Raw genomic sequence first — 23,295 nt, 5'->3', positions numbered from 1 at the left:
TACAGTCAGTAATTGTAGAACTACAAAGTGCTTCTATATGGTAAGTGGAGCTGATAAAATGGACAGTGAGTGTAGAAACAAGGAGGTGGTTTTAATGTTATGGCTGATCAGTGTATTTACAAATTAAAAGTTGATCAGTGAAAAAAAGGGAAATCTTTTATTTCTATTTAAAAAAAGTTAAATAAAGGCTTTTTTCTTTGTATCGCATTTTACAAAAGGTCCCAACTCTTCTGGAAACTGTTTTTTTTTAGTAATTTATCCAAACAATTTGGAAAACAAGTACATGGATGCTTATAATGTAAAATTAATGCAGGAGTAAAAGCTTAAGCCGATGTCATTTTTGCATGTTTCTTTTTTGCAGTACAAATGGTAGAGAGTCAGCATGTTCCGAAAAGCTGCCGGTGTCCAAAAACAAACAACCAAATCCAAGGTCCATTCTTAGAATTTAGCGTGACATTAAAAGGACATGGCTGTATGAAAGATGAGATCATGTAAGTAGCACACAGAATATTAAGTTAAAATGCATGAACCAATACTAATTAGCTACATTCACACTCATTACCACTCATTTTAATTTGAAAACCTTTCTCTGTGAATCTGTAGAGTTTTATTAAAGAAAGGACACCGCAAAGTGTGTCTAAGTCCACAGGGACCTCAAGGCAAGAGACTACTGAAATGCTTGCACAGGTAAGACATTGAAAGTTTAAACTAACTAAATGATACACATGATCAGCCATAACATTAAAACCACCTCCTTGTTTTTACACTCACCATTTTATCAGCTCCACTTACCATATAGAGGCACTTTGTAGTTCAACAATTACTGACTGTAGTCCATCTGTTTCTCTGCATGCTTTTTTAGCCCCCTTTCTTACTGTTTTTCAATGGTCAGGACTCTCCCAGGACCACTACAGAGTAGGTATTATTTGGGTGGTGGGTCATTCTCAGCACTGCAGTGACACAGAGAGTTTTGCTGATAGAGTTTTTAAACACCTCACTGTCACTGCTGGACTGAGAATAGTCCACCAACCAAAAGTATATCCAGCCAACAGCGCCCCGTGGGCAGCGTTCTGTGACCACTGATGAAGGTCTAGAAGATGACCAACTCAAACAGCAGCAATAGATGAGCGATCGTCTCTGACTTTACATCTACAAGGTGGACCAACTAGGTAGGCGTGTCTAATAGAGTGGACAGTGAGTGGACATGGCATTTAAAACTCCAGCAGCGCTGCTGTGTCTGATCCACTCATACCAGCACAACACACACTAACACACCACCACCATGTCAGTGTCACTGCAGTGCTGAGAATCATTCACCACCTAAATAATACCTGCTCTGTGGGGGTCCTGACCATTAAAGAACAGAGTAAAAGCAGGTTAAAAACTTTGCAGAGAAACAAATGGACTACAGTCAGTAATTGTAGAACTACAAAGTGCTTCTATATGATAAGTGGAGCTGATAAAATGGACATTGAGAGTAGAAACAAGGAGGTGGTTTTAATGTTATGGCTGATCAATCTATATTACAAACAACATTTCCAAAACAAGTTGGGACAACTTGGGAACTTTGTCTATTTTTCTGATAACATGGACCTATCTGACCACATCACATAGCCACTGTCTTTTGGTCCCCCCGAGACAAATCTGGGCCCAGAAAACATAGATTTGATGTACGGCTTTCTCTTTAAGCTATAGTGGTTTAGGTTGGATTTCTTGCAGTGGAGGACTGTGTGAAGTGACAATGGTTTTCCAAAGTACCCACAGTCTATGTAGCTATAGTTATCACAACCGTATGACACTTTCTCTTGCATTATCATGGAAAGGCATAAAGGGCACAGGCATTCAGTAGAGGATTCTAGCCCTGCCCTACACAGACTGAGATTTCTCTGGTTTCCCTGAGTATTTTCACAATATTATCGTACCTCAGCAAGTATGCTGGCAGCACACACCCATGGAAAACCAGAACAGACTGAGCAGCTCAGTATCACGGTTTCAGAAAAACAGCAGGTTTGCCAACAGAAGCTGGAAAGTCTGATAGAGAGAAACCGGGATATATAGAAAATCTTCCACCTGGAGTGACTTAACGCTCACGAGGCATGCCCCCTCCATCCAAAATGGCAACACAGAAGAACACGACTCTTAAAAAGATTCATTACTTCATCAGCTGCCAAGTTAAAATGAAATATTATAGATTGTGAACAACCTCAATTATTTGCTATTTTGCATTTAGGAATGTTCTTTTTGAACAGACAATTCTGTAAAGATATATGGCACAAAGCAGTGAACCATAACCTGTGTTTGCAAGGTTTAAGCCTTTGGTGGACCCTCTTAATCTAATATCCTATATCACATATTTAATTATTATATATTATGTATACAATGTTTTGTTCTTGGCACTATTGTCTATTTAGTTAAACAAAGGTTTAAGATCATTTAAAAAGTACAGTGGACCCTTGACTTATGAATTTAACTGATTCCGAGGGGCTGTTCTTAAGTCAAAATATTCGTTAGTTAAACCTATTTTTCCCATAAGAAATAATGTAAATACAAGTCTAATCTGTGCCAGACCTCCCAAACCACCCTCTTACCTAACCTTTCTAATGTCTTAAATTGTCTTTTTTGTTATAAATACAACTATATTTTCCATTAAATCTTAAATTATAAAATAGACTTAAATGCAATAAACAATAATAAACAATAATACACAGTAGTACTGTACATAAAAACACACAACACATTTTAGTACAGTACGTGTGCTGTACCATACACCATAATAAATTTCTATATTATTTCCTTCTTTATTATATATATATACTGTATATATATATATATATATATATATATATATATATATATATATATATATATATATATATATATATATATATATATATATAGAGAGAGAGAGAGAGAGAGAGAGAGAGAGAGAGAGAGAGACGATCTGAGTCAACTTGTTTGTGACGTCACGTGTTTTGCGAATTTCGGTTCGTTTTAATTATTCTTAATGATGTACATAGTTTAGTTTGTTTATTATTATTTTATTTTATTTTTTACAGGAAAAAGGAGGGCAAAGATCAGAAGAAATGCATACGAGCACTGAGACGGCGACCTAGAAGGCGAAGAGTCAAATCCAAAACGATCACAACATAATTGCGCTATTATCCTAAAATACTTTCCACAACACATATTAATAATATATATTTTTTTTTTATAATAAATTGTAGAAAATGAACAAGCTGTTTCATTTTTAAAAAATACCTAACCTGTTACACACATTAATTTATTATGTTTGTGCACTGCTTTGTGTGAGTGTGTGAGTGTATGTGTGCAACCACAGCAGATGTTTTTAAGTACAAGGACTGTACATTAAATGCAAAAGTTAATGACCCCAAGAAACACAGTGTAGCCTCATTTACTTTTTACTTTCATGTTTATTTTCATGTGTAATGTGGTACTAGACGGCACTTGGGTGGGCAAAAGTTACGCTAGATCACTACCCCTGGGATCTAGGGTTCAAATCGCCAGAAGTGCTATCCGCCAGTTGAGCATATACAAGCAAACATAACTGCCTAAATGTGGGTGGGGTGGATTCATTGGCATCCAGTACAGGGTGTGCGACTGCATTGCGCTCAGTAATTCTGAGGACACAGGATCTGCCACAATTCTGACCAGGCTAAACCAGTGGTAAAATATGTACTGTAAATGAAATAAAAAATGCTGTAGAACTGTATAGTTGTAAAAAAATTACTATACAATACTCATCCACATGCATACACACCTACACACACTACAACAAACAGAACAAATACTTTCTGCACACTGGTGCCAATGTTCCAATAATTACATGTTTTATATAAATAATAGAGTAAAGGATTGTATATCCTGTCTTGTTATACCTCATTAAAGTTAGGTGTGTAAACAGGTTTTACTCGCTGTCTAAGCCTTTATAAAACAAAGGTTTGGGTTGTGATTTCAACACTCATTTGGCAAGTTCTTAGGCATTTGGAGTGCAAACATGATCCTGACCAGAATAAACCAGTGGTAAAACACTCACTCACTCACTTTCTTACCCGCTTATCCAATCAGGGTTGAGGGGGGTGCTGGTGCCTATCGCAGCTTTTCAATGGGCGCAAGGCACACAGTAACACCCTGGACGGGGTGCCAGTCCATCGCAGGGCAGACACACATACACACACACACATTCACCTATGGGGCAATTCAGTGTCTCCAATTATCCTGACTGCATGTTTTTGGACTGTGGGAGGAAACCGGAGCTCCCGGAGGAAACCCATGCAGACAGGGAGAACATGCAAACTCCACACAGAAAGGACCCGGACCGTCCCGCCTGGGGATCAAACCAAGGACCTTCTTGCTGTGAGGCGACAGTGCTACCCACCGTGCCACCCTAGTGGTAAAACATGTAAATAAAATGAAAAAAAAAAAAATGCTGTAGAACTGTATAATTGTAATAACATTACTATACATTCTCATCCACGTGCATACACACCTACACACACTACAACAAACAGAACAAATAGTTTAGTTTCTGCACACAGGTGCCAATGTTCCAATAACGACATGTTTTAAATAAATAATAGGGTAAAGGATTGTATAGCTTGTTCTTCCAGAATGTTACTGTTATACCTCATTAACGTTAGGCATGTAAACACGTTTTTTGTTGTGTCTGAGCCTCTATAAGCAAAGGTATGGTTTGTGGATGCAACACTCTGACAAGCTCTTAGGCATTTTGACTAGAAACATGATCCTGACCAGGATAAAGCAGTGGTAAGTCATGTAAATGAAATGAAAAAATGCTGTAGAACTGTATAATTGTAATAACATTACTATACACTCTCGTCCACGTGCACACACACCTACACACACTACAACAAACAGAACAAATAGTTTAGTTTCTGCACACTGGTGACAGTGTTCCAATAATGACATGTTTTAAATAAATAATAGGGTAAAGGATTGTATAGCTTGTCTTTACAGAATGTCACTGGTATACATCATTAAAGCTAGGTGTGTAAACAGGTTTTTAGTTGTGTCTGAGCCTCTATTTAAGCAAAGGTTTGGTTTGTGGACACAACACTCAATCAATCCAATCAATCAATAGATAAATATCTTTAAGATTAGTGCAAAAACAAAAAGTATTAATGCAAAAAAAGACGAGATGTGCTTGGAAGATGTGACTAGTATGACACGGCACATGGCTGCACGAGAAAGGAAAAGTGATCGAACAAAATAAGTGAAACTTAGAACTATTAGAGAACTTAAAATTAGGGATGTAACGATGCACCACAAGACAGTTAAAAATCGATTCACATGTGTAACAATTCAAATTGGTTTACATGTATAATGAATCGATACTCACTTTGAACAGCAGAGGGCACTGGCGCTATTCACCTCGCCTGGTTGACGTCACTACAGGGTTGCCAGGTTCAGAATTTTCCAGCCAAACTTATTTGTGAGGATACTTTCTTTTTTTGTATTATTCATTAATTTATTTATTTAATGTGGGATTTGTTTTAAAATTTCATTTCAGTTTTTTACACAAATAGGTGCAGCAATGTGCAGCATTGTTTTGCATAGTTTGTACCTACTTCAGAAATAAAAGGGCATTCATTATTTAGATAAATAAACGATAAGCACAAATACATTCATTCATTCATCCATTCATTCATTGTCTTATCTGCTTATTGTGCTGGAGCCTATCCCAGCTTTTCAATGGGCGCAAGACACACAGCAACACCCTGGACGGGACGCCAGTCCATCGCAGGGCAGACACACACACACATTCACTTATAAGGCAATTCAGTGTCTCCAATGTACCTGATTGCATGTTTTTGGACTGTGGGAGGAAACCGGAGCTCCCGGAGGAAACCCACGCAGACACGAGGAGAACATGCACACAGAAAGGACCCGGACCGCCCCGCCTGGGGATCGAACCAAGGACCTTCTTGCTGTTAGGCGACAGTAATACCCACTGAGGCACCGTAAGCACAAATACAGTATTTAAATTTTTTTAAGAGAAATAATAAAAGGAAACGTCCTAATTTGTCCTTAATTTAATTTTGTTTTAAAAAATTGGGAAAAAATCGTATCGTGAACCCAGCATCATGAATCATATCGCATCGTGGGTAGAGCGTATCGTTACATCCCTACTTAAAATCATTAGAACTGTTACTGGAATTATTATTACACATACAATCACCATGGAAATGTAAATCTGATAAATTAAATTTTAAATGTGTGATGTTTTTCTTTTACTTTTTCTATTTCATGATCATTATTTTATTTTATGATAATGTAAATAATGGATTAACATGCTCTAATTATTGTGAAAGGGCAAAGACTGGACTAAATCAGCAAATTTTTTTCTGCATTTTCATTTACTTCAAAAGCTACAGAAGGGAGGTATTTTAGATTTATTTGCTAGATCCTAATAACTGAAAACTAAAAACTAGATCCTCATTACTAAAAATTACGTGACAAGGATCTGGCTGAATATGAGCACGTGGGAAAGGGGAGGTAGTAAAGAAAGGCTGCTTCACACAGTTGGTTAGCCAGACAAAGCAGATGCTTCCTAATAGCAGTTTGACAGACATGGCTTTCATACCAGTGCAGGTTACAGCTATGCTACTGATCTTGCTTTTCTCAAACTTCCTCAAAGGTACAGTTCTGCTGACCCTTCTCTTTATGAGCTTTTTTTAAGGCATTAATATAATGTTTGGTAATTTGTTTGTTTGTTCTGTTCTTTAATTTACAGATAATCTGACTGGAGCTGTTCACATTCCTCATAAATGTAGGTGCCCAGAAATGAACGACACTGTGAGGGGACGTGTAACTGACTTTGAAGTGATTAAGCCAGGGTCTTCATGCAATAAAGTTGAAATCATGTAAGTAAACATTACTCTTAACTTTGGACAAAATGCTTCTTCACAATTATCCAATCAATCAATAGATAAAATATCTTTGAAATTAGTGCAAAAACAAAAAGTATTAAAGCAAAAAAAGACATGAGATGTGCTTGGAAGATGTGACTAGTATGATACGGCACATGGCTGCACAAGAAAGGGAAAGTGATCAAATTAGTGAAACTGAGAACTATTAGAGAACTTAAAATCATTAGAACTGTTACTGCAATTATCAGAGGTGGAAAGAGTACTAAAATATTGTACTCAAGTAAAAGTACTATTACTTTAATGAATTTTTACTTAAGTATGAGTAAAATTACTAGTCTAAAAATCTACTCAAGTAAAAAGTAACTCATTTAAAATGTACTCAGAGTAAACGTTACTTAGTTACTTTTTTTAATAGGAGAGGGAGTCTCTCCTGTGTAATGCAAACAGGACAAGTGGATATATCTCATAACAGTTGTTTTTTATTAAAATATAATAGAAAAAAACATGTTGATACAACATTTAAAACATTTAGGGATGTGTAATGTGTCGTTTTAGTACAGACCATCCCATAAAACTTTTTCAAACTGTATAACCACTGAAGTTGGCATTAATTGTGGATTCTATAGACCAGCCTTCTTTTCATCACCAACAAATACCAAACAGTCATACTGCAAGTCTCATAACTCAAAACAAGTCAAGTGTTGTGACTTTTACTAAATGACCCAAAGAAAACCTTCAAGATGTAAGACAAAACTTTTGACTTTTGCCATTCTTTGACATCAGACTATGTTATCAAATAACGAAACATCAAACTCCAAACATTTTAAACTTTTAAAATCACCCTTCCCTCCCTACTCTATACCTAGATTACAGCTCCTTTATTTTAGCACCAGTTTATTTTCCATCGCAGAATTCACTGCAGCAGTTTCCCAGTTTTAGCGTTTTTTTTTTTTTACTCAGTAACGGATGTTATTTAAAATGTAGTGAATTACAATTCTTAATACAAAACATACTTAAGTAAAAGTAAAATTGCTGGTTGTAAAATCTACTTTAAAAAGTACAAGTACACAAAAAATCTACTTAATTACAGCAACGCGAGTAAATGTAATTCGTTACTTTCCACCTCTGGCAATTATTATCACACATACAATCACCATGGAAATGTAAATCTGGTACATGGAATTTTAAATACGTGATTTGTTTTTTTCTTTTACTTATTATTATTTATTTAATTTTTTTCTATTTTATGCTGGATGATAATTTTACATTTACATTTTTGGCAATTAGCTGACAACTTACAGTACTGTGACAGTGTATATTGTGTAAGCAATTGAGGGTTAAAAGGCCCAACAGTGGCAACCTGGCAGTGGTGGGGCTTTAACCAGCGACCTTCTATTACTAGTCCAGTACCTTAACCTAGGCTACAACTGCCCTGATAATTTAAATAATGTATAAACATGCTCGATTTATTGTAATAGGCCAAAGACTGAACTAAAGCAGCACACGCTACAAATCTTATAAATCTTATATGGACAAAATGCCTCAACTGCATTTTTGGAAAATAACTCTTACTTAATCCCTAAGATTCGTTTAATGCAATGATTCCCAATCCCAATTTTGCTCCAGCACATCTAATTGGAATCAGAAAGAGCTTGTTAATAAAACTTGAATCAGTGAATGTGTGGAGCAAATGGAACCCAAGACTGATCAACCATTTAACACATAATTGAAATATGGTAAAATAATACAAAACATATTAAAATAATATTAATTGTAACTGCACCTTTGCTGACATTAATCAGGGCTCTAGACTAACTTTTTGCACTGGTTGCACTGGTTGCACTGGTGCACCTAACTTTTTTTCTTAGGTGCACCAGCACAAAAGTTAGGTGCACCCAAATTTTCGACCGCATCGCATTTAACACCGCAGTTTTACAGGTTCACTTTTTTTTTTTAAATCACTGTCCACACAGGCAATATTGACTTGTAAATAACTAACAATCTGGTCAACATGGCCTTGTCTGATGATCTGTTTGCTGCTGCCTGCCACTGAAAGGCAGTGGGGAGAGGGGGAGACTTGGGCAGTGCATTTATCGCGGCATGTAATGTGTTTTATAGATGCATTGGGGTTTTCAGCCTTTCAATTCAAAATGTATTAGAACCAGTCACAAATATACTATTGCCGGCCATGGTCTTCCCATGCTCTTTACAGTTAATATACTGTAGTAATTATACAGTTAATACAGTTAATTATAGTATTATAGACTAATTATAGCACACTTATAAAAATTATAAAAATAATAATAGAGTAAATGTGTATGTATGTGTGTATATCTATTTATGTGTGTGTATATTTAAAATTATATGTATATGTTTGTGTGTGTGTGTGTGTATGGGGCTCTAGAGTGTTAGAGTGTAATCTTAAATGCAGTGCATTATATTATCGGCTTTACTGAATCTTTTACACAGATTCCCAAAATCGCTTGCGGTGCACTCACTGCGTATTTTGACTACATGTATTGTAATATATTTTGGTCTTTTAGTTATTTTTATATTTTACTTAACGAAAATATTGTCGTGTTTTTACTTTCACTATCGCCACACTTTACCGCTAGCATTAGCCCCTTGCTACTGTAGAGGGTCGGCTCACCTAGCCGCTGTCCGGTGGGGATGCTGCGGGTCTTTTGCTGTGCGGTGGTGGAGGTGTGGGAATAAAGGCACACGACAGGGTAGAGTCACTTTAACTGTTTAGTCAGGACTTAAGTGAGCGTTACAACACTTTACACCGCCGAGCTCCAGAACCCGAACTTCCATTCTGGGGACATCCGGCGAGTCTCATATACAAAACTAAACTTACTGCAGAACATCCGAACGCACGTGTATAAACCTGGTGCTGCATTCTGATTGGCTGAGCTGAATGTCGCTCACATATCACCGCTACAATAATGTCCCGCCCTTCACTATCTCTGATTGGTTTAGACCATGTTATTGGCCTAATGTGTGTCTGTTGTTTTTTTTTTCCCTCGGATGCCTGGTCGCACCGGTGCGACCTGAGATTTTTTTTAGTCGCACCATTGAGAAATTAGGTCGCATGTGCAACCAAATTGGTCGCACTCTAGAGCCCTGTTAATAGACACATCACAGATATTTAATCATTGTTTTCAGTGACCATCTTACAAACAGCAAAGTACTAACACAGTTGCAGTGGAATATACTGTATTCAACACCCTCACTTTAAAAGGTATCATGGTGATGTGTATAGAATTTAACTATACAGAGAAGAATATTTAAATTGTCAATCAGTTCAAAAAGAACATTTCTCAGAGCAAGTAATTTAGGTCTTTCACCATCTACCGTACATAATATTTCAAAAAGATTCCAGGAAACAGGATAAATCTCAGTCTGTGTAGGGCAAAGCCAGAAATTACATTGCACGAGAAACCATCATGATGATAAATATCGCCACATGGGCTCAGGAGTACTTTGGAGTAGAGTTGTCGCTTAAAACAGTCTGCCACTGCATCAAGAAATGCAAACTGAACTTCAAAGAGAAAGCCAAACATCAATTCTATACAGAAACACAGCCAAGTTCTCTGGACCCAAGCTTGTATCAGATGAACGAAAAGACAGTGAAAACGTGTGCTGTGGTTGGAGTCCACATTTTAGCTTGTTTTTGGATGAAAACAGGGGTCAAGTTCTCTGTGCCAACAGGGGACCATCCAGACTTATCAGTGAACATCTGTCATGGTATGGGGGTGAATCAGTGCCCACAACACGGGTAACTTGAATATGTGTGAGACCTGAAAATAGCTGTTTTTTTGTTTTGTTTTTTTAACTGAAAATGGGGCTTCAGTTAAGGTGGAGTGAATTCTGAACAAATTTACCACATCACATAGACCGATACTGTCATTAGTTCTAACCAGTTATGTTTGAATCTTAATTTCAGCCTCCAGACAGAAAAACAATTTGTTTGCCTAGATCCACAATCCAAACAAGGGAAGAAGCTGCTGAAATGTTGGAAACGGTAAGAAAACAGGATGCACTGCAGTATATGGAGTGACGATTTGAATTCGAATGAATACAGTATATGAACTGTAACTATGACTATTAAGACATGTATAATCAATCCTGTGCACCCAACCGTGAGCTTGTTAGACATCCTATTTTGAAATTATAAGCTTGTTAGCAGTTATAACAGCCTCCAGTCTTAATAGAAAAGGCTTCAAAATGTTAGAGTGCATCTGTGGGAATTTGTGCCCATTCAGTCATAATAAGCGATTGTGATGTCAAGTACCGATGTTGGGCAAATAGGCCTGGCTTACAAACAACATTCTAGATCACCCCAAAGCTGTTTTCTTGGTTCTATTAGGTCAGGCCATTGGTGTTTTTCCATGCCAAACTGATCAAACCTGTCTTAATGAACCTTGTGCGCAGAGGCACAGTCCCCATGAAACACAAAAGGATCTTATCCAAATTGTTGCCACAAAGATGAAAGCATATCATGGATGTTATAAAAATTGTCATTTTATTTACTTGTTAACAATGGGCATGGCTGAAACGCTTAATCTCAATAATTAGGAGTAGTGTCAGGGCGGCATGGTGGCCTGGCGGGTAGCACTGTCGCCTCATAATAAGATCCTGGGTTCGATTCTCAGGCGGGGCAGTCTGGGTCCTTTCTGTGCAGAGTTTGCATGTTCTCCCCGTGTCTGCGTGGGTTTCCTCCAGGAGCTCCGGTTTCCTTCCACAGTCCAAAAACATGCAGTCAGGTTAATTGGAGACACTGAATTGCACTATAGGTGAATGGGTGTGTGTGTGTCTGCCCTGCGATGGACCGGCGCTCCGTCCAGGGTGTTACTGTGTGCCTTGCGCTCATTGAAAAAGCTGGGAAAGGCTCCAGCAACCCAGTGCAACCCTAACTGGATAAGCGGTTAAGAAAGTGAGTGAGTGAGGAGTGCTGTCCACATACTTTTGGCCATATAGTGAATGTAACAATTTATATTTAAATTTTAATTATGTATTTTACCTATGAATGTATTCTCAAAGTTTTTTTAAGACAGACACATGGATTTGTCTTTGACGATTGGCATAACCTGGCAACAGACGGGTGTAAAGAGTCAGTTTGGTTACTGGATGTCTACAGTATATCAGACTGGTATTGGATAATGGCAAATATTTCATTCTTTGATCTTAGTGTATAAAACTGGGGAAAAAGGAATCTACATATTTTATTGTCTGTTTTCATAACTCTCATCATTTGTCACTGGCCATTAAACCCACTGGTAGAATGTCAGTGAACTGTTCATATACAGTACAAGTGCACAACCCACAGCTTGCTTAACACTGCCACCCAATGCTGATTTAAAAAACTGCATACACTTTTTTCTCATTCACATGGACCCTGCTTGCTAAAGCAATAAAGCAAATAATAATTATTTTTAACAATTAAAAAAAAAAAAATATTGGAAATAATAATGAAAGTACAGTACACAATCAGATTATTGGTGTCATGTGCCGATCACAACAAAACTCTGCAAAGCTCTGCAATCCTTAAGAACTCTACTGTAGATAAAAAACATAAATCAAATATGGAAAAGGTCCAGTAATAATTACGAACCCATTTTACTTAAAAGAAGGGGCTCCATAAAAAAGGCTTGATAGAAGCTTGTAAGACTGTGCTCCCCAAAACTCTTATTGGATGGATATAAAAATTCAGTTCATTATTATTCTAAACGGGGCGGCACGGTGGCTAAGTGGGTAGCACTGTCGCCTGACAGGAGGGAGGTCCTGGGTTCGATCCCCAGGTAGGGCGGTCCGGGTTGCATGTTCGCGCCGTGTCTGCGTGGGTTTCCTCCGGGAGCTCCGGTTTCCTCCCACAGTCCAAAAACATGCAGTCAGGTTAATTGGAGACAATGAATTGCCCTATAAGTGTGTGTGTGTGTGTGTGTGTCTGCCCTGCAATGGACCGGCGTCCCGTCCAGGGTGTTACTGTGTGCCTTGCGCCCAATAAAAAGCTGGGATAGGCTCCAATGAATGAATGAATGAATGAATATTATTCTAAACCCTATTTTTTCTTCATACAATTATTTCTCTATACACTCTATTAAAGAAAAATAAAGAGGAACAATTTTACTTTTTACATGAATACATCGAAAGCATATTTTAGCTTTACCCAGAGTATGTTCTGAATTACTGTATTATTTGTATTATTTATATTTTTACCTGAGTAAAGAATTTGTGAACTTCTGCCACATCTGCCAATGCTATTCTGCACAGACTAAACATAAAGCAAAACATAAATACAAAAAAAATTGTCTAGCCTATGCCAGAGTCAGGAATCTTCAAGATGCTTCAGTTCATATTAAACACTCATAATGAAATGTGTTTCTTTTTTACTTCTGCAGAAAGGAGAAGAAGTCATGCCTACCAAGAAAAACCAAAAAGAGACAAAAACGAAAGAGGCAGAAACTACCTAAATAATAACCTGTCTTTTCAATATCTACTGTACATACTTGTATTAAAACCGCCTCCTTGTTTCTACACTCAATGTCCATTTTATCAGCTTCACTTACCATACAGGAGCAATTTGTAGTTCTACAATTACTGACTGTAGTCCATCTGTTTCTCTGCATGCTTTTTTAGCCTGCTTTCACCCTGTTCTTCAATGGTCAGGACCCCCACAAAACCACCACAGAGCAGGTATTATTTAGGTGGTGGATCGTTCTCAGCACTGCAGTGACACTGACATGTTGATGGTGTGTTAGTGTGTGTTGTGCTGGTACGAGTGGATCAGACAGAGCAGCGCTGCTGGAGTTTTTAAATGCCGTGTCCACTCACTGTCCACTCTATTAGACACTCCTACCTAGTTGGTCCACCTTGTAGATGTAAAGTCAGAGACGATCGCTCGTCTATTGCTGCTGTTTGAGTTGGTCATCTTCTAGACCTTCATCAGTGGTCACAGGACGCTTCTCACAGGGCGCTGTTGGCTGGATATTTTTGGTTGGTGGACTATTCTCAGTCCAGCAGACTATTCTTAGACCCACCACCTAAATAATACCTGCTCTGTGGTGGTCCTGGGGGAGTCCTGACCATTTAAGAACAGCATGAAAGGGGGCTAACAAAGCATGCAGAGTAACAGATGGACAACAGTCAGTAATTGTAGAACTACAAAGTGCTTCTATATGGTAAGTGGAGCTGATAAAATGGACAGTGAGTGTAGAAACAAAGAGGTGGTTTTAATGTTATGGCTGATCGGTGTACTTCATCAGCTATCCTTCTGCATGTTTTACTTTTGTGACTGTTATCTAGTAATAAAATGTACACTACATGATTTATGAAAAAAAAAAGTCATTGTTATTATCACCACATTATGTAATCAGATGTACATGTAAATAAAAAAAATTAACAAACAAAAGCAGAGGAGGAACTGCACTTTTTATGGTCTATTACGCTAGCCCGCAACCACTGGGATCTGTGTTCAAACGTTAGAGGTGCAATAAACTGGCCGGGAGTCTTCACAGACATGATTGGCGATGTCTGGGTTTGCTGAAGCCCTGGGAGGGATTGGCACCCTGTTCAGGGTATTGCCTTGTGCTCAGTATTTCCCACTGGAACTGGACCTGTTTTGACCCTGACCACGATAAAGCAGCTGATGAAAATGAAATGATAGTTTAATACAGTTTGATTCAGCACGTACCAAAACAAATTCATTGTTAACCTTAACAAACAAAAGCTGGCCCACTGCTGCTGGGATCCGTGTTCTTATCTTATAGGTGAAATAAGCTGGCTGGGAGGCTACACAGACATACCGTAATTGGCGATGTCTGAGGGGAGGAGGTTTGTTAAAGTCCTGGGATGAATGGGCACCCTGTCCAGTGTTTCCCACTGGAACTGGACCTGTTGTGACTCTGACCCTGATAAAGCAGCTGATGAAAATAGCCATAATAATAGCAAAATAGCCACAGTCTGCCAAGTAAACTCTGCGTGGAATGGCGTAGTGTGGGGCACTTGACAACACAAAAAAATTAAAAAATATGGGCTGATGGATTTAAAACTATAAAATGAAATACTGTGTATCCATCTAAGTGGTGGAAAAGCAGCTCACAGTTAGGCAGGTGGATAATCTGGGTCCTTTTGGGCCAATATTTTGCTTATAGTTTTGCTTTTGTATGAAACCAACATGTATATATTGGTTATAATCCATACTACTGCTTCTACTACATATATTCATTCATACCTATATATATATCTTGATTATCATAATGTTTTTGGGCAATACATATATTTGTATATATTGTTAATAAGAATATACTGACTACTGCTGCTATTTTTAGTTGTATTTCAAGTCAAAGTATTGAACACACAATTACAATTTTTTTTTTAATATCCTTATATTTTGTATATTGTATACATGCACTTTTTTTCTTTTGTTTTTGTTTAGCTATTGGAGACCAATAATTTCCTTCGGGATAAATAAAGTATTTATCTATCTATCTGTCTGTCTGTCTGTCTATCTGTCTATCTATCAGTGTCTTTTGACACTGATGTATATTTCTTTATTTATAGCGTTTAATTCATATAAAATCATGTTAAAGGTTCGAGCTGTTTACAGATTGCATGAACTGTCGCCTCACAGCAAGAAGGTCCTGGGTTCGATCCCCAGGTGGGACGGTTTGGGTCCTTTCTGTGTGGAGTTTGCATGTTCTCCCTGTGCCTGCGTGGGTTTACTCCGGGTGCTCCGGTTTCCTCCCACAGTCCAAAAGACATGCAAGTGAGGTAAATTGGAGATACTAAATTGTCCATGATTGTGTTTCATATAACCTTGTGAACTGATGAATCTTGTGTATGGAGTAACTACCGTTCCTGTCATGACTGTAACCAAAGTGTAAAACATGACGTTAAAATCCTAATAAACAAACAAAATACAGATTGCATGAAAACTGAATTAAACATTTGGACAACCCCACATCTAAGATTCTAAATCTAAATTCTAAATTTCATTTTACATTTTATTTTCATCAGTCACATAATCCTAGTCAGGGTTGTGGCAGGATTCTAAATGATGAAAGTTAATCTCAAGAAAAGACTATAAACGGCTGCTGTTTAAGTGTTAAATATAATCCAGTGCCAAGTTAAATAGAACAGCATGACTAATTAAGCAAGTCCATTCAGGATAGTTGTTCTTATTACGCTCCACTTAAAATAATTGCTGTTAGTCATCACTTTTAAGCATTTCTCCATTACAGGATCAGTGAAATAGTGGCAATATTATAGTGCAGTAAAACCCTTTACACAGCACCCACTCATCACATTTAGACAGTGTAGACAATGACTAACAAATGGTTTTGCAGAAGTTGCATGTTCAGCAAAAGATAAATAGTGGTTCAGGTGAGGAAATATCAATAACAATACAAAAAAAACAAAAAACACACTCATGCAGTGTGTGCATTGTTGTAGGTTATTTACTGGGGTGAATGCTACATTACTTGGTAAAACATATCAACTTTGAGCATATTTTCTATATCTTTTCTATGTCTTATATTGCTCAGAATGATCTGCAACTGTGTCTGATTCATTCAGCTGTCATATGGAAAAGGTCCTGGGCTCGATCCCCAGGTGGAGCGGTCCGGGTCCTTTCTGTGTGGAGTTTGCATGTTCTCCCTGTGTCCGCGTGGGTTTCCTCCGGGAGCTCCCGTTTCCTCCCACAGTCCATGCAAGTGAGGTGAATTGGAGATACTAAATTGTCCATGACTGTGTCTGATATAACCTTGTGAACTGATGAATCTTGTGTAATGAGTAACTACGTTACTGTCATGAATGTAACCAAAGTGTAAAACATGACGTTAAAATCGTAACAAACAAACAGCTGTCATATGGCATTAAAATAAACACCAATTAAACACATTTAATCACTTCACCTTTGTTTGGTACATTTACCCCTTACATCTTACAAGCTACAATTTAGGCTGATTTAAAGTAAACATGCCCTAATTAATGCAGTTGTGGCAAAGAATTAAACAGGTTATAATCTCCAGAAATAAAATAAAAGGAATGTGATTAGCTAAATCTAAGATTAATAAAAAATTGTAATATAAATATAAATATGTGACCCCAGAATTACATGAAAATGTAATGTTGCAACATGGTATTGGAGGAAGCACCATTCATCATGTTTAATCATTTACACCTTCAAATATACACCTATCAGCGATAACATTAAAACCACCTCTTTATTTCTATACTCACTGTCCTTTTTATCAGCTTCACTTACCATATACAAGCACTTTGTAGTTCTACAATTACTGACTGTAGTCCATCTGTTTCTCTGCATGCTTTGTTAGCCCATTTTATGCTGTTCTTCAATGGTCAGGACCCCAACAGGACCACCACAGAGTAGAAATTATTTGGTACCGATCCGTGGGTCATTTATTACCGAGCCGCACAGAAAGAATAAATAATCACTACAGCAGCTCGTTGCAGCGAAAAAAGCTCAGGATGATTTACAGTGATTTTCCATTCTATAGTTATTCTATTTTAAATCCCCGCCCAAAGGTTAGTAAAATTATATCTTATATGAAACCGATCCATGATGCAATAAAGGTTGGGGACTAGGGATGTAACGATTCACCACAAAACAGTTAATAACGGATTCAAAAATTCCACTAATTCAAATCGATTTGACATGTAAAATGAACCGATATTTACTTTGAACAGCAGAGAGCACTGGCGCTATTTACCTCGCCTGGTTGACGTCACTGGCGCTATACTCCTGGTTGTTTTGCGTAGTTTGTACCTACCTCAGAAATAAAAGGACATTTATTATTTAGATAAATAAAAGATAATCACAAATACAGTGTTTAATTTTTAAAGAGAAATAATAAAAGGAAACTTTGGCATAATTTGTCTTCAATTTCAGTTTTGAAAAAAAAAAAAGGGAAAAAATCATATCGTGAACCCAGTATCATGAATCGCATTGCATAGTGGGTAGAGTGTATCGTTACACTCCTATTGGGGACCGCTGCTTTACATGATTGTGTAACAGTCAATAAATATGAGAAAATTATACAGGACCAGGTGCACCCTATGGTGCAAAGTCACCTTTCGGAAGGACCAGATTTAGTTACCATTAGCCCTTTATGGAAAATTCAGAAGCACTGACTACACTGACTAAGAAGACCTTAGTCTTCATTATTAGGAAACCAAAAGATTTTTCTCTTGAACATTTTACCTCAGACCAGTTAGGACTTGTACAAGAGCATAACAAGATAGAAATAAACTACTGCCTGACTGCATACATTTCTCCACTGTTCTCCACCATACTACTACAACATGTACGTATACTTTATCATATTCCTACTATAGTACAATACACAATGATATAGTTAGATCCTGTGGAATAACTATTAGCAGTGCATGTGTGGCAGTCACACTGGGACTGTAGCATGAGATGCACTAACATCTTTATTACTTTTAGCTTCACTGGTACCTGCATTATACAAATATACATGGATTCAATTATCTAATAATGTGCTTAACCAGACAGCAACACATCTATTAAAAAAGTTATTTCTTTACTCATTGAAAGTTGTTTAGTAAAGAGACTCCATAATCTTTTTGTTTGTTTGTTTTTTTGAACTGATGCCCAAGATCAGATCATCAGAGCTGGGCTGAGTTCAAATAAGCTGCTTTAACCAGTTTTCGCTTTGTCAGTTTTGGACAAATGATAAAGCACGGTAGAAAACACAAATACACTACATAACTACATAACATAAATAAACACAATCAGTGTGTGTTCAAGACACACTAGCCTTGTTATTCATTCATTCATTCATTCATTGTCTGTTTTACCACTGCTTTGCCCTGCTCAAAGCATATATGACTTTACATCTACAAGGTCAACCAACTAGGTAGGAGTGTCTAATAGAGTGGACAGTGAGTGGACACTGTATTTAAAAACTCCAGCAGCGCTGCTGTGTCTGATCCACTCATACCAGCACAACACACACTAACACACCACCACCATGTCAGTGTCACTGCAGTGCTGAGAATGATCCACCACCGAAATAATACCTACTCTGTGGTGGTCCTGTGGGGGTCCTGACCATTGAAGAACAGGGTGAAAGCAGGCTAAAAAGTATGCAGAGAAACAGATGGACTACAGTCAGTAATTGTAGAACTACAAAGTGCTTCTATATGGTAAGTGGAGCTGATAAAATGAACAGTGAGTGTAGAAACAAGGAGGTGGTTTTAATGTTATGGCTGTTTAGTGTATAATATATATATATACAAAACAGAAAATAACATCTTAGTGTTTTCATTCAGTAGAGAAGTGTGGTATTTACCGTCTCTACCAGTATATCGTCAAAGCAATAAATATAATCAACCACCACTCGGCTTCTCTCACACGTAAGTCGTTTAACGCGGGTTTAAAGTATAATTTCCATTAGGTTATGATTTAATATTAAATAAACATACCTTTTTTCTTTTATTCCACACGGTATTTCTGGTCAGCACTAACAAACCAGCGTTCCGCTCTGTGTTGTTTGTGTATTCTCCTGTATTTATCTCCGGTAGCGCTGTACTACACTTCTCCGTGGAGAATCAAACCTTGGAGCAGTTCGGGCCAATCAGTTAACAGATAATATTGAGTGACGGGTTTTACGAGCCAATCAAAATGTGTAAAAAACTATAGGCGGGCGTTTGTGGTTGCCCGTGGAAACATAACGACACGGGTAATAACCAGAGCGGTAGAGAGAACAGAGTGGCGACACTCCCATAGGGAACCGTTGGAAAGGGGGCGGGACATTTTTTCTGCGCAGCTTCCGGGTTGTGGAGCTCTGTATAGTTCCAAACAACCCAGAGCCCCATTCATTTCCACTACTTATCAAACATTTTTAGCTGTATGTTGCTTTGTTTTAAAAAAATTATGAATTTAATGTCATTAATATACTTAATACTGTTATTGTTTAGCATTTGCTCAGCACTAAATGTTACATGTTTATCTTAATTAATAGGTATAACCCAATTTAGCTTAGTCAGTTAAGCTTAATTAATGACACACGAGTCTTTTCACCTAAAATGAGTTGATTAATCAAGAGTCTTGTTACAGAAATGATCATAAAACATTAGAACCACAATAAATCATTATACTTTTACTTTCATACTTAAGTACATTTGAAGGTAAATTTAGTTTAGTACTTTAGTGGAGGTAAAGAGTATTTTTACTTTTACTACTACTTTTACTGGAGTAATATGTTACCTTGGATATCTCTACTTTAACTCAACTAAATGGTTTGTGTACCTTGTCCACCACTTACATTAGACAAAATGAACTAGTGCATATTCATAATGAATTCATTAATGTATTACATGTAGGAATCAATTATTAATCACTCATGAAATAAGAGATGAATGAATGCTTTTTCATGTACCTGCACTATAATGTTTTTGGTACGGTAATGTGTTTATCAATCTGTTCATTCAGTGCAGGTAAACCTTATGAATCCAGCACATGACTTAGTGTTTAGCCAAAATGATTATTATTATGAATCCTCAGGAAAGTGAAGGGAGATTAGTTTATGCAAAAAACAAAACATAAAAAACTTTAATGTCTATACTGTATATTGTCTCTACTACTTAATGATATCGCATTATGTAATGTATGCTATTATAATGTACTGTGTGTTAACAAGAACGACCTATTAACAAGTCATTATAAACATCAATCTTCCACTTTATATACCAAATTGACATTAAAGCAGATGCAGTAAATGTAAACGCAGTTGAAAATACCCAGAAATTGTACAAATGTTTATTATTTGCCGTTTAATATTTCATTTACTGCTGCCTGTCCCATTTGAGAACATGACAGCGCCGGGTTTGTTTGGAACTATTGAGGGTTACATGAACCACGTGACCGCGTAGCGGCGAGATCAAGGAGTGTCGCAACTCTCTCTATCTACGGCTCTGGTAATAACTATGCAGGCTGTGGGTTTCTGTGAGTACTGCTGATGCGGTGTTGCTGGAGTATTTAATTAACGGTACGGTACAATGACATTTTTTATTCGTACATTCCACCTTTATGTGGACAATTTATGTGGACAATTTATTCCCCTTTCCCATCTTCCCATATACATATATACAGTGGACCCTTGACTTACAAATTTAATTGGTTCCAAAGGGCTGTTCTTAAGTCAAAATGTTCATTAGTTAAACCTATTTTTCCCATAAGAAATAAAGTAAATAGAATTAATCTGTGCCAGATAATAATTAATTATAATTAATATAATAAATAATTAAAATAATAAATAATTAATCTGTGCCTCCCAACCCCCCCCCCTTACCTAACCTTTCTAATGTCTTAAATGGTTTTTGTCATAAATACAAGTATATTTTCCCCCTAAATCTTAAATTATAGAATAGACATTACTGTAATAAATAATAATAAACAACAACACACTGTAGTACTGTACATAAAACACACATTTCAGTACAGTACGTGTGCTGTACCATACACCATAATAAATTTCCTTCTTTTTATATAAAATGTATCTACCAGAAACAACTCTCATATTTCTCTATAATTTCCTTCTTTATTTCTATAGTGTTGTATTTTGTAGGTGTAATTGCACGAAAGAAAGAATACTTTACTGAGCCAAATTCCTTCTTCTCTCTCACTAACTGTCCCCTCAGTCTGATACACAGTGACAGCTACTGGCAGGAGTAATTATACAACAACAGATAGTGATTTTTTTCATTTTCTCACCACTGCGCTTCCTCTGCACATTCTTTGGGCACATTTTAATATTGAATTTTACAAAATATAAAGAAAACACAGACGTCATGTGTTTCGCGAATTTCTGTTCATAATCCAAAAATTGTTCATACGTTAAGTTGAAAAAGATCGTTCGTAACCCGAAATTTTTGTATGGCAAACCGTTCGTAACTCAAGGGTCTACAATATATATTCATGCGCTTTGGTACACTTCTTAGCTACTTATTTGCTTTTATTATATCATTTTTACTTATGTGTACTATCATCCTCTAATTAACCCAGCAGTGACATGTTTATGTGCACATAGACAAAATGACTCCAGTCAGTACAGCTACAAAATTAAACTGCATAAGATGCAGACCCAATAAGTGTAGGTACAAGGCTTGTCTTTGCATGTGTTTTTTCCAGTCTATGTCTTTCCTTTCATACTGTACTGCACTGGTAGTAGGTTTCCTGTTTTTAGGCCTGATCAGAGAATACCATTCAGGAAAATATGACACTGCGAGAACAGCTAAAATATTTTAGGAACCTGATTCGTTGTGCTGCCAAAACACTTCTCTTTTGGAAAATGAGCATTGTCTAAAAAGAATGTAATTATCACCATGAGAACACACAAAAAGGAACCTAATCCTGAATATGGTGAAAAGCATTAATATAAATTTAATTTAAAAAGCTCTGTTCTAAATGTACTTATTTTAGATACAACAACTTTTTACATCAGTTATGACCTCTTAACTTTAAACCTTTTGGTTTAAAACCATTTGTACTTGGGGACTGCCAACCTACAGATGAGGATAACAGCAGCATTTCTTTACCATATTTACATTCACATTCATATTTCCTTTGACTATAAAATCTTAATACTATTCAGTCAATATCTATATGCAAATACATATAAAGACTCTAAAAAAGAAGCCGCTCAGGTGGCACAGCGGTAAAACACAAGCTATACACCAGAGCTGGGATCTCGAATACATCGTATCGAATCTCAGCTCTGCCTGCCGGCTGGGCTGAGCTGACACATGAACAACGATTGTTCAGATTGTTCAGATTGTTCAGATTGTTCATATAGGGGTGGGATATTAAAACCCGGATAGGGTCTCTCTCATAACTAATGCAATTATTAATGATTAATGGCGCCTGCACAGAGACGGGAAAAAGAGTGTTGAGCTGCATTGCACTCGTCAAAGTGTAGGTGACAAAATGCATACTGCTGCTTACGTGTCGATGGGGGCGGGGTTAGCTTCGTTCTCCTCAATCAGAGAGGGGATTGGCATTAGTGAAGAGGAAGCATGATGCAATCGGGCAATTGGACACGCTAAAAGGGAGAGAAGGGGGAGAAAATGCATTAATATACATATATATATACAGTGTATCACAAAAGTGAGTACACCCCTCACATTTCTGCAAATATTTCATTATATCTTTTCATGGGACAACACTATAGACATGAAACTTGGATATAACTTAGAGTAGTCAGTGTACAACTTGTATTGCAGTGTAGATTTACTGTCTTCTGAAAATAACTCAACACACAGCCATTAATGTCTAAATGGCTGGCAACATAAGTGAGTACACCCCACAGTGAACATGTCCAAATTGTGCCCAAAGTGTCAA

The 23,295-nt window shown here is 37.2% G+C and overlaps 2 protein-coding genes across 4 annotated transcripts in view; one reads left to right on the top strand and one right to left on the bottom strand.

Moving 5' to 3' along the window:
- The window catches only part of rassf4a (Ras association domain family member 4a), a 60,554-nt gene extending 41,079 nt beyond the window's left edge, over nt 1–19,475 (bottom strand). The window contains exons 1-3 of one of the 3 annotated variants that reach the window (XM_062996172.1): nt 19,380–19,475; nt 17,642–17,697; nt 13,128–13,182 (exon numbers count right to left, since the gene is read on the bottom strand). The gene's annotated coding sequence lies outside the window, so the exon portion shown is untranslated. The remainder of the gene's footprint in view (nt 1–13,127; nt 13,183–17,641; nt 17,698–19,379) is intronic. The other 2 variants (XM_062996171.1, XM_062996173.1) reach the window with 2 other exon arrangements.
- cxcl18a.1 (chemokine (C-X-C motif) ligand 18a, duplicate 1) lies at nt 6,600–13,440 on the top strand. The gene is made up of 4 exons (XM_062996174.1): nt 6,600–6,676; nt 6,773–6,902; nt 10,855–10,932; nt 13,310–13,440. The coding sequence occupies exons 1-4, from the start codon at nt 6,610–6,612 to the stop codon at nt 13,383–13,385; spliced, it is 351 nt and encodes a 116-aa protein (XP_062852244.1). The 5' UTR covers nt 6,600–6,609; the 3' UTR covers nt 13,386–13,440.
- Nucleotides 19,476–23,295: the final 3,820 nt, after the last annotated feature.

This window comes from Trichomycterus rosablanca, chromosome 5 (assembly GCF_030014385.1).
Source record: "Trichomycterus rosablanca isolate fTriRos1 chromosome 5, fTriRos1.hap1, whole genome shotgun sequence".
NCBI lineage: Eukaryota > Metazoa > Chordata > Actinopteri > Siluriformes > Trichomycteridae > Trichomycterus > Trichomycterus rosablanca.
The sequence above is the reverse complement of the archived record's forward strand: the minus strand, read 5'-3'. Positions and strand labels throughout refer to the sequence as shown.